This window comes from Tachysurus fulvidraco, chromosome 8 (assembly GCF_022655615.1).
Source record: "Tachysurus fulvidraco isolate hzauxx_2018 chromosome 8, HZAU_PFXX_2.0, whole genome shotgun sequence".
NCBI lineage: Eukaryota > Metazoa > Chordata > Actinopteri > Siluriformes > Bagridae > Tachysurus > Tachysurus fulvidraco.
Window position 1 is genome coordinate 24,331,592 of NC_062525.1, and position 12,500 is coordinate 24,344,091.

The window sequence follows — 12,500 nt, forward strand, 5'->3', positions numbered from 1 at the left end:
CTTCAGGCAATGAGTCTGAACTCCACCTGAATGCGACAGTCTATACTATATATTTCTAATTCCTTGTTCCTTTTACTGTGTAAAGCCACATCTTTGAATCAGTGCTTCTCCTTTTGTTGAAAAAAAAGAAAAAAAGCCAAGGCGGTAGTTACAGCTTTAAAAAATATTTTAATCTCATTTAAACTCACAGCATTTTTTATACATCTCATAACCTGTGATTAATCGACTGTAAGACATATGATGCAACGCTGATATCATTGAGAGACTTCCACCAAGAAGAGATGAACTTTATAGTCGATGTCATCCTCAGGCAGCAACTGTCCAGAAGTTCAGGAGAATAGACAGCAATAATGAGCTAAAAATGTGCACCTTAAATAAGCCTGAATAAATTCAGAATCAATAAATTCTTATGTGTATTCATTTGCCAGACATTTTAATCCAAATGATTGTAAAGTATAGCAGAATACAATTCAAAGTCTATTCATTAAACTCTGATTTATTTATTTATTTGTTTTTTTTTTTTACCTGTCTGTCATTCATACGGACATGATGTGCTTGACAAAAGCTAGGAAAGGATAAAAAGTGTTAAAAATAAATAAATAATATTCATTCATTCATTCATTCATTTTCTACCGCTTATCCGAACTACCTCGGGTCACGGGGAGCCTGTGCCTATCTCAGGCATCATCGGGCATCGAGGCAGGATACACCCTGGACGGAGTGCCAACCCTTCACAGGGCACACACACACTCTCATTCACTCACACACTCCAGACAATTTTCCAGAGATGCCAATCAACCTACCATGCATGTCTTTGGACCGGGGGAGGAAACCGGAGTACCCGGAGGAAACCCCCGAGGCACGGGGAGAACATGCAAACTCCACACACACAAGGTGGAGGTGGGAATCGAACCCCCAACCCCGGAGGTGTGAGGCGAACGTGCTAACCGCTAAGCCACCGTGCTCCAAATAAATAACGTGTATTGTTTATACTATAAAGCATTAGACTACCTTCGTAGCTGATGAAGCCATCTGACTCTTCCTGTCCTGAAAAAACCTGCTCCACTTCACCCACAGATAACCTTTCACCTGCCACAAGAAATCACAGGATAAAGACGCAATAGATGGGATATATTTTATATTTCTGGTGGCTTTTAAAGAAGGAGCCAAATTATCCTTATTATGAGTGTTTATTATGTCAACAATTCTACAAAACTACATCGATACCGTGTTCATTATTACCGTTAGACATACAGTATAAAGATATAGAAGCTTATAAGAAAGATAGTGAATTCTCATCTGTTGTAATAAAGGACGAATAAACAAACTCTTTATAATCACAATAATTAGGGTAAGTATTAATAATAGTATATAAATATTTGACTTCAATGACTGACTTTTGAGAGTAGAGTTCATTACCGAGCGTGAGAAGTATTTGGCGGAGTTCAGCAGACATGATTGTGCCGTTGCCTTCCTTGTCCAATGGGCGCAGCGCCTCCACGAAGTCCTCGTATTTGCCTTGTTTTGAAGATGCTGAGATTTGCTGGAACATGGGCAAGAAGGTCTCAAAGTCGACCAATTTGGATTGAAGCTCTGGAACACAACATGGAGAGGTTTGGAGAGATTTGTACAGCACAATTTGAATAGATCTGATTTTTGTTTCTTCTTCCTCTACTCTTGTATTTTCCCGTTAAAGGGTCGCCATGGTGTATCATCTGTTTCCAGATGATTATCTTTATAGAATGTTGTTCATGATTATCAGGGTCTCCGATTTTTGAGAAATGCTTCAGAAAACTGAGTCGGGCCGAATAATAAACAAAAATCAAAACAAACGTGTGGCCAATGAGCAGAAAGGGGCGGGGCTTGCCAATATGCGGTGGAGAGAGTGTTCAGTGTGTTTTAACATTGACATGGAGGATAAAAACAAAGAAAGAAAGAGAAGAAAGACTTACGATAAGGACAAGAAGTAGGACGTGTTAATATAGGATCAGCTTTCCAGCGCTGGAGAGAACTGAAGGAGCAGGAAGTTGGCCACATATTCACAGGTTGGAGTTTCCCGAGTCAATAACTCCTGAGCTAAACGCTGTTACTACACAAATAACACCTCTTTTCTATCGTAGTAATGTAGAGAGGCAGCTACAACCGCGTTTTGTGTAGTAACAGCGTTTAGCTCAGGAGTTATCGACTCGGGAAACTCCGACCTGTGAATATGTGTCCAACTTTACTTAAGACGCCGAGGCGCTTTTTTCCTTCTCGATAGGTGAGTAACGTTGGTTTTGCTTTGTTACACAGAACTAATATATGCCTTTGTCCTTTACATCATTATGCTTGTGTGGCATTTTTGCTTGTTTGTTTATCTACAATCGTATTGTTCTTCCCTTCAGCTATGATAAAGACACGTTTCTTTCCGTTAGTCGCCTGGGTTACGTATGTATGTGTGGGCGGAGCTATTGATACAGGGGTGGGACAAGTTTGGGTTAAGGGCGTGTTTGTTTTGGTGATTTTAAATGTCGACATTGACTTTCAAACATCGGAGACTCTTCCTTTTATATGTTTGATAGAACATTCTGTTCTTTGGCAACTCATGAAAATCTCTGGATAGACACCTCATCTCCCCACCAAACCCTGCATAACTTTGACCTTACAGCTAATCCAGCTAATAAATCTTTTATTCCCCTGCTTCTTGTCACATGCTCTATTCAGGTTTCATTTCTTTACTCGACGGGCGAGTCATTTCGATCTTACCCTCGGGATCTGACGTCCCAAGCACTTTAAAGACTTCTGCATTGGTAGGATTCAAACCCAAAGCCCTCATCACGTCGCCACACTGACCGAGTGAAATTTCACCCTTGGACGTCCTGATGAACATCGAGAAGGCGTCTTGGATGTCTACAGAAGTGTTGCACAAGAAAAAAAAAAGATGGACAATTAATTAGAAACTATGTACACTAGGTCTAATCTGTGGTGTGACCTCAACTATGTATATTTTAGACGGATTGCTTACCTCTTAATTGTTCAGTGCTCAAGTCTTTCTATGAAAGAGGAATGAGAATCAAGTTACAATGCAGTCCCTTCCACAAATGGGCTCACTGACAGACAAGCTGAAAATCATCACTCGTCTCATAATTACCCTGATATACAATTCTAACACAACAAGCTTGACCACTATTTGTGGTCCAAACAGAGCATTATATTGCAGATGATGGTTTGCAGCTGTTGGGTCACACATTTCCTCTTTCTTCTTAATATTTTCAGTGCTACGCTTTGGGATTCTGGGGCTAAATTGTGAACGATAAGCTACAAATACCAAATGGCAGATGTAAAAATATAATAGGAAAACACTCCACTTCTATGCTAAAAAGAGGAACCATCATACATGCCTACATTCTGGAGTAATTGAGTGCAACATAACGCGCGTGCTCAGGCGACGGCTATTACCTTTGGAACGTTAAGCGTCTCAACAGCTAGAATATTAGAATTAGGCTGAATGATATAAGGAAAACATGCAACTGTGCCAGTGTGCTGCCCAGTAAAATACTAATATACCTTAAAGAAATGGGATAATTACTAAATTTACTAAACGGGGAGAACATGCAAACTCCACACACACGAGGCGGAGGAGGGAATCGAACCCCCAACCCTGGAGGTGTGAGGCGAACGTGCTAACCACTAAGCCACCGTGCCCACACTAGGAAAATGTTTTGGTTATTCTTGCACCATAAACCAATAATAATAAAAAAAACCAAAACCTTACCAGCATTGGTGCTGCATTTGATGGAGCTGTAGTAGACATGGCTGTACGATTACCAGAGATGAAGAACTCAGGAACATATACTGTACGGTCGAAGTGATCGGTGTTTATATACTCACCTTCTCCCCACTCACAACTATGGCAAGTAGCCAAAGCTCTGCAATATTGCACACAGTTCTAAAACAGGAAAGACCAGGAGATCCCCATGGGTATCCTAACTCCATTGCCGGAGTCTCCATCTATTCCCTCACCAGATTAGTATCTCTGTGTGTATTTTCGAACTTGTTCTTTGAACTTTGAGAAATTATTTTTCTTTCTTCTCTACTTGGTTAGATCATGTTTTGTATACTATTGGTGGACACCCTGGATAAATATACTACAGTATATACTACCCACCGGCTCAACAAAAAGTTTCAGTAGAAAAAAAAAATAATCACAATCTCTCCACTAATAGGAGCAAAATGCTTGAAGATGCTTCTTTATACACAATACACACTTTTTATTTCCCACTCATGGTCCAACCAACCCATCTCTAAACCGCTATCAGGTGGACTTAATTTTGGCAGAATTTTGACCTTTAACTGAAAGTGATATATTGCCATTCTCATATGCCATGAGCAATACAGTGTTCCTTGTCATTTTGGAATATAGACCATCACACATGGTGAAATCGTTAGTCACGAAGATTCATTCTTACAAATCATTTTTATTGCTTTAAGTCAGAACCGATGGACGATAATGAGACAGAGAACATGATTAAAATCCAGTTTAACATTATTTAATTGACCATTGTGGGTTTTTCTTTCTTTAATGTAAGGGTACCAACAATTTTGTCCACGTGTGTACATAGCTATGCACAGCTCTCAGGGAACATTTGATGAAATAGAGAATGTTGTTCATAAGCTGTATGAGTGGGCTACATCTTCAAGCAGTTCTTGTCTAATACAAAGTAACTAGAACGACTAGATGCAGTAAAGGCTGAAAATAAGCAACTTCAATCTAGACTCTCAGGCACGGTGGCTTAGTGGTTAGCACGTTTGCCTCACACCTCTAGGGTCGGGGGTTCGATTCCCGCCTCCGCCTTGTGTGTGTGGAGGTTGCATGTTCTCCCCGTGCCTCGGGGGTTTCCTCCGGGTACTCCGGTTTCCTCCCCCGGTCCAAAGACATGCATGGTAGTTTGATTGGCATCTCTGGAAAATTGTCCGTAGTGTGTGTGTGTGAGTGAATGAGAGTGTGTGTGTGCCCTGTGATGGGTGGGCACTCCGTCCAGGGTGTATCCTGCCTCGATGCCCGATGACGCCTGAGATAGGCACAGGCTCCCCGTGACCCAAGAAGTTCAGATAAGCGGTAGAAAATGAATGAATCTAGACTCGATGACGGGGAACTTTCTAAAAGAAATTACCAGGCTTGTGAAACGATCTGGAAAGAAGAAAATGTCAGGATGCAGAATGAAATCACACTTCTTAGAACTAACGCTTAGCATGCTTAAATCATCTCCGAAAACATTGTCCAATGAATTGGAGGAAGCAACAATAAATGGCCCAACTGAGAAAAACACCAGTAAGGTATCTCTGTATGTGGCACATTGTGTAACATTCATTCATTTATTTATTCATTCTCTACCGCTTATCCGAACTTCTCGGGTCACGGGGAGCCTGTGCCTATCTCAGGCGTCATCGGGCATCGAGGCAGGATACACCCTGGACGGAATGCCAACCCATCACAGGGCACACACACACACTCTCATTCACACACACACTACGGACAATGTTCCAGAGATGCCAATCAACCTACCATGCATGTCTTTGGACTGGGGGAGGAAACCGGAGTACCCGGAGGAAACCCCCGAGGAACGGGGAGAACATGCAAACTCCACACACACAAGGCGGAGGAGAGAATCAAACCCCAAACCCAGGAGGTGTGAGGCAAACGTGCATGAAGATAGAGATGAGAGCTCGGAAAGAGTCAGCAGTCAATACTATGATTGTACAGTTAGATTTCCTTTGCACCAAACCATGCATGCTAGTGAAAGAGACGAGGAACCGACGATCTCTACTATGGTCCCAGTAATCAGGATGTTTGATACTGCCAAACAAAACTTGGATCAATATGCCAACATTTACTGTACAAATGAACAGATGATGCATGTGTATGTGTTTGCCTGGTACTTTTTCTGGAAAACCAGAAATGCCAATAAGTCCTAGGTGTGATGTCAGTTAGCTGAAATAACATATCTGATGTTCACATGAGAAAAGGGCAGCACCCAGTGGCCTTTTCACAGCCGTTATTGGAGACATTCAAAACTTTCCGTGGCAATCCTGACATTACTCTGTATGATGTCAGTTTCAAATCTCACTCACCCGTTCTGTTGTGCCAATGTGTGTGATCCATCTCGCTGAATATAATAACATAATTGCTAAAACGAATTGTATCACTAATGCATAGGAATCTCATCCTGAGTTAGAAATCCTTATCGGAACAGCGGTCGCAAGGTTTCCTGCAAAAATAAAGGACCATGTTATTGGAGATAGAAAGGAAAAACTACCCCCTTACAACCCTGATAACCTCCTGGTGTCTTATTCATGTGGCAAAGAGAGACATAATTCCAGAGAACGCAAATTTTCCCTTTAGAGGACAGGCCAAAAATTTTAAGTAGGAGCTCAAGCAACTCCTTGGCTGCTATTTGTCACCAAGCCACTCAGAAAATTTGGCACGGTCAGAAAAACAAGATGTATTTTGGTCAGGATGTGCACCATGATGAAGTCATGGTAAAAAGTTACCAACATGAGCCCTATGGTCACTAACTGGTGCCTTTGTTTGTCTTGTGCCATGTGTCTTTGTATTTGTTTTTTTATCATGTGTTTGCCCTGCCTTATACTTTACCCTTTCCTAGCTCTGTACACCTGTTCCTCATGTCTTCCCAGTTACATTCCCTGGGGCAGTGGTGGCTCAACTGGTTAAGGCTCTGAGTTTACATTTACATTTACTCAGGGGCCCAGCAGTGGTAGCTTGGTGGACCTGGGGTTCAAACCCATGACCTTCCAATCAGTAGCCCAACACCTTAACCACTGGGCTACAACATCCCTGGGTTGTTAACATATGGGTTGTTGATCGGAGGATCGGGGTTCAAGTCCCAGCACTGCCAAGCTTGAGCAAGGCCCTCAGCCCTCCCTGCTCCAGGGGCGCTGTATCATACTGTAGCTGCCCCTGCACTCTGACCCCAACCTCCTTAGCTGGGGTATGTGAAGAAAAGAATTCCGCTGTAGGCCGTTCTATTAATACCGGGGTGCTAGGTCTGTATTTTTTTTGTCTGTCCTTGTCATTGCATGCCACCTGGTTCTTGAATTTGTTCTCTGTTTTATGCTCTTGTTTTTGGCTTTGTGGTATCTTGATAATTATGTAGTTTTGCCTGGTTTTTTGTTCTTGCCATGTTTTTGTGTCAGGTCCTTCTAGTTTCTTTTATATAAAACCTCTTGTTATCTGCCATCTCTGCATCTGGGTCTGATTTTCCACTCTGTGGGCGCACCGTTTTCTGACAACGTGCCTTTCTCATCGTTTGTCAATGCATTCTGTTATTTTGTACGTGATCCATATTGAGACCTCAAATAGCAGATAATTCACTGATCAATTCTGGCTGTGATGGTCCCTGAATACCTCTGTTCCAAACCCAGGAAATATTTTAAAAGAAACCATATGATACGTTTGCCTGATGGAATGGAGCTATAAGTGTGCATTAGGTGATGTCTCAATGACAGGTACTGTAAGGTTCGAAGGAATCGAACCCCCAACCCTGGAGGTGTGAGGCAAACAAGTGCTAACCATTAAGCCACCATGCCCCCCCATTGACAATAATTACTATAAATTATGTCATTTAGATGGTCGCTGGTATAAACATTGTGTGGGCAGAGGATTCTGTCTGAGTTGCTGGAATTTCACCAAACCTCCAAAAAAAACAAAAAACAAAAGGGTCACAAATTGGTGTCCTGTTTTTTCCTGGGTAATGGGAGTAAATGTGATTTGCTAATATTCCTTAAATCCAGTGTCAATTAAAATTAAATAATAATAGATAAACGGTGAAAAAAAATGTTTGCCAATGTTTAGCATTAGAAATAAAATATTAGAGGGACCAAATCTTTGTGGATTAAGGAGATAAAGGTGGTTAATAGCTATGCCCCACGTCTATTTTGCCTTTACCCGTAACCGACTTGCCAACTGACTCAAGTGGCATTGCTCTTTGCTTGCTGGAAGAGTGATTATGTTTTTGTCCCTGGAATAAGATCATGACTGGCATCCGTGGGAAGCAGTGTGTCAGGGATCTGGACCAGTGCCCACACTTTCAACAACTGATCTGTTCTGGAAATTCTCCTTGCAGCACCCGCACACTGAACGTGTCCTTATCCCTAAACCTGTGGCCCTAGAGTCCCCAACCTGAGGGAGGAAGCGACAGACACAGGGAGGGTGGAAGGGGTGATAGGGAAACCCTGTTTTTGGTCTGTTGGCCATGAGCTGGCCTTCCCTGACAATAGAGCCAGCAGACAAACTAGTCCCACACTTCCATGGGACCCCAAATACCGGCACATCAGATAACAAAACAGGTCATTAAACACTGACAATCAACACCAATACCATTTTCTGGAGAAGGCATTTGCAGAGATCAGAAGATACTTCTGGCTCCTTAGACACTTCTGGCTCCACATAGTCTTGCCTAGCTTGCCAGAGCATTATTAGTGGCATGGATCACCCGATGTTCCACAGATGGCTAACCTGCTCGATCATAGGTTAAAGCTCTTTGCCTGCTTCCCATTCCACAAGTGTAGACTGTTTTGGCTCCTTCCTGATCAGAGTAGGCAGACAAAGTGTTGCAGTATAGTACAGAAGTGCCATACCACTGAAGTTTCTTTGTCAACATACTCATATGGATTTAGAGTTCTTCTTGATTACATGGTGTTTGAGGGATTTTAAAAATGGTGACAATGCAACAGCAAGCCCTCCAGCCCTCTCAGAAAGACTAGCTTGCTCTATTAATGCACCTAGTGCCCCCACTTACGCTTAATCCGTGCAGTTCTGTACTCTAATCAGAGCACAGATTTTACCGTAAGAAGAACTCCAAAGCCCCTTGTGTATGCACCCTCCAATGTTTTAAACCTGGACCACATCACTCTAAACACTTGTGTCAGGAATGGCAGGTAAGGACCCAAATGCAGGATACAGTTAAGATATCAAAAGTCTTTAATATGCGCTTGCTCAAAACAGGGGGCAATGCAGGGCAGACATCAAAAAGTCATAAACAGTTCACTAATCTATTAACAGGCAAACAAGGGGCAATGAAATGCAGGCAGAAAACAGGGTGATAAACCTGACAAAAACAAGGTAGAGCAGGAACAGGAACAGGAACAATGGCAGGATGACGTAGCAGGAGCACTAGGCAAGCTGAGAAGACCACCTGGCAAGGAACTATGTGAAAGCAGCATCCTTATATAGCGATGGATACCTAAAATGGCCAATGCCCTGGAAGTGAAAATCCAAGATGGCCACCGATCCGGAAGTGATGTCATCGAAAACGGAAGTGTGTGTTCGTACTTGATGGAGTGGTCTGGTTTACCAGAAATAGTGCAAGATAAAATAGTGTAAAATACATCTTAGAGCTGCTTTGTTTAGGGCTGTCATTACTTGTCATCGATGCAGACTCACCCAGAAATGGTTGAACAGTAACATTGGTCTTGATTGAATATGAGATTAGTCACTCAGGTGCTGATAGAAGAGTCAAGACTGCAAGTCAGGTGTACAGTATCTCTGCCAGTGGCACAATTAATGGGATTCTTCACAATCTGTAAAGACAAAATAATATATGGCAAAGCTGACTCAAGACAAGCAAAGCATATGGCCACTGATTATGATAAAGACAGTGCTCCGTGCCGCCCTCTAGTGACGCCACAAGACCAATTCAGCTGTCTATTAGGCCACGTTCACACTGCAAGTCTTAACGCTCGATTCGGATATTTTGCTCAGATCTGATTTATTTTGTTTGGCTGTTCACATTACCTTTTAAAATGTGACCTATATCAGATACCAGTGTGAACAGTTTGCGGTTTCGAACTGACCCGCATGCGCAAACGAACAATAACGATAACAATGACGTCACGCCGTCGCGCTAAAAAGTTGGCGAGGTTATGGAGGAAGTAATGTGATGTATTCAATGCAAACATTATGAGCTGGTTCATGTAACTACTTTATATAACACTCTTAACACACACACACGTTACCAGTCACGTTTGTGTCATGTTTTGGCAGGCGCAAAAAAAAAATGTTTTCGCCGGCACATAATTGTGATGAATGTCGATGTAGATCGACGTAAAAGTCGCATCAAATTCGCCTCGGCTGTTCACACTGCGGCCACATTGGAAAAAATCAGATTCGGGTCTGAAGTGGCCCAGATCAGATTTGAGTGTTCACACTACTCCTGAAGAAGTCTGACCTGGTCACGTGACCCCAAAAAATTTGGATTTGGGCCACTTTTACCTGCAGTGTGAACGGGGCCATAAACCGCAAAACTACAGACTTACAGGCAAAGGTACTTACTCCAGATGACAAATGGAATCAAAGAGGAGACGTGATCAGAGATGTTGAAAAAATTGGAACAAATTCTTTGGACACGTCATAAAGAATGTTTGGAAAATACATTCATGCAAAACTAAGTACATTATATTGTCTTAAAATACAGGAACAATTCAACTCTTTAGAAAGTACACAGGACTAAAGTTCCTGCTAGGGGTAATAGAGCATTTTCCAAAGCTGCCAGTCTGCTTTATAGTTGAGTCCCAGAATTCAAAACCTCAAGAAATTGGTTCAATTGGACAACAAAACTATAGCTTAGTGGTTAAAGTGTTAGATCGCTGATTGGAAGGTTATGAGTTCAAATCCCAAATCTGCCAATCATCAGCTGCTGGGCCCTTGCACAAGGCCCTTAAAACTCAATTCCTCAGTTGTTTAAAAAATTAGATGAACTCAGCGGTGGCTAAGCGTGTCTACCAAATGCTTGAAATGAAATGTATGTAATATTTCATTCCCCAGACTTCTTGAAGTCGTGGTTCACCAAAAGATGCTCAAATATTACTGTATTGTATTTATGGGTTTATGTCAGTGCATTAGCATTAGTGTACTGTGAGCTGCTGTCAGGAAAGAACTATAGAATTTTGCAGATATAATATAATTGTGTATATAAATGCTGAATCTGAAATGTTTATATGTTTCTGGATGTAAATGGATGCTATCTTTAAGGATGCCATTTTAGTCATTAGTTCTTTACAGATGCCTTCTTATTAGAAGCCCTTAATTTTGTCACACATGCATTACAGCACAGTGAAATTCAGAAGCACAGAGGAAACGGCATCGCCGGACCTTGCTCAAGGGCCCAACAGTGACAGCTTGTCAATGCTGGGGCTTGAACACTGATCTTCTGATCACCAACCCAGAGCCTTAACCACAAATTACCAGAGGGGGGCACGGTGGCTTAGTGGTTAGCACGTTTGCCTCACATCTCCACGGTTGGGGGTACGGTTCCCACCTCCGCCTTGTATGTGTGGAGTTTGCATGCTCTCCCCGTGCCTCGGGGGTTTCCTCCGGGTACTCCGGTTTCCTCCCCTGGTCCAAAGACATGCATGGTAGGTTGATTGGCGTCTCTGGAAAATTGTCAGTAGTGTGTGAGTGAATGAGAGTGTGTGTGTGCCCTGTGATGGGTTGGCACTCCGTCCAGGGTGTATCCTGCCTCGATGCCCATGACGCCTGAGATAGGCACAGGCTCCCCGTGACCCGAGAAGTTCGGATAAGCGGTAGAAAATGAATGAATGAATGAATGAATGAATGAATGAAATTACCAGGCATTCGCTCCAGTGTCTCCAAAGTCTCCAAAGCCGAGATGGCACCGTGGCCACACTAGAGGGAAGCAGAGAGCACAGATTTTTAATCATAATCAGTGGTGACATAAATGATCTTCAGTCAAACTTGCCTTTTACTGCATTCATCTTCTCATTTACATTTAGACACCTTTAGAACATTTGGAGGCAGATCACACACTTTTCTAAGTGAGTGCAGAACAGGATTAGAACAGTGTTAAAGTAAATAGCACTTTGCTATGAATATTATGGCATGAAAACGTTAGAAAACATCTGGGACACAGTGAGAAAATGTAAGGAGAAAGACTTTATCACACTTTAGATCACTGTAATAAATGTCATGTTTCGAATGGAGCTATTACTTTACCAAGCATTTCAAAAATCTTTTGGTTTCTCTACAGCCTCAGAAATATATGAATATATGAATATAAAATGTATAAATATATATACCATAAGGTGCGATGTTTCCATGGTGAGATGCTTTTCTGTACACGACATTTGTAACGAGTGATTATACGAGTTACTATGTCCTACCTGGTGGCTCGAACAAATCAGCCAAATTTCCCAGACCTCTCTTTTTACACAGAACTTTCACTTATTCTACGTATATATTTTTTTGTTTGTTGGTTTTTGCTTTTTTTTTTTTTTTTCACCATTCTGTGTAAAATTTAGAGACTGTTATGTGTGAAAGACCAAAAGTTTTAGTTAATTTCACTGAACATTACCTGGAAGTCTTGAGCTGTATCTTATTAAAATGTAATATCATTTATTTATTTTTGTATTTTTTATTTTGGATAGAGCTTGTAGTTGAGGAGTTTCGGGGGTGGGGGGGGGGGCACACACACAACGTGTCCTCG

General features: G+C 42.0%; 1 protein-coding gene across 5 annotated transcripts; it reads right to left on the reverse strand.

Annotated features, from left to right (window-relative positions):
* Positions 1 to 134: 134 nt before the first annotated feature.
* On the reverse strand, positions 135 to 9,600 carry zgc:163073 (uncharacterized protein LOC100037358 homolog). Of its 5 annotated transcripts, none has more exons than XM_027163253.2 (8): positions 9,443 to 9,600; positions 6,112 to 6,248; positions 3,005 to 3,032; positions 2,746 to 2,889; positions 1,420 to 1,593; positions 1,012 to 1,089; positions 526 to 565; positions 135 to 317 (listed from the first exon to the last, which is right to left on the reverse strand). In XM_027163253.2, exons 2-7 carry the CDS (start codon positions 6,160 to 6,162, stop codon positions 537 to 539), a joined length of 504 nt encoding a protein of 167 aa, XP_027019054.1. In that variant the 5' UTR covers positions 6,163 to 6,248; positions 9,443 to 9,600; the 3' UTR covers positions 135 to 317; positions 526 to 536. The 5 variants fall into 5 exon arrangements, with proteins under 5 accessions (XP_027019054.1, XP_027019053.1, XP_047672973.1 ...); XM_027163252.2 differs by lacking the exon at positions 9,443 to 9,600 and adding an exon at positions 9,108 to 9,235; XM_047817017.1 differs by lacking the exon at positions 9,443 to 9,600 and having other exon boundaries at positions 3,005 to 3,028; positions 6,112 to 6,157.
* Between the last annotated feature and the right edge of the window lie 2,900 nt (positions 9,601 to 12,500).

Excerpts from the sequence above, each read along its gene's own strand:
- zgc:163073 (XM_027163253.2), bottom strand. The coding sequence starts at position 6,162 with ATGTTATTATATTCAGCGAGATGGATCACACACATTGGCACAACAGAA. Across the intron at positions 3,033-6,111 it reads ACATTGGCACAACAGAACGG|AAAGACTTGAGCACTGAACA; the intron begins GTGAGTGAGATT and ends CCTCTTTCATAG. Across the intron at positions 2,890-3,004 it reads GAGCACTGAACAATTAAGAG|ACATCCAAGACGCCTTCTCG; the intron begins GTAAGCAATCCG and ends ACACTTCTGTAG.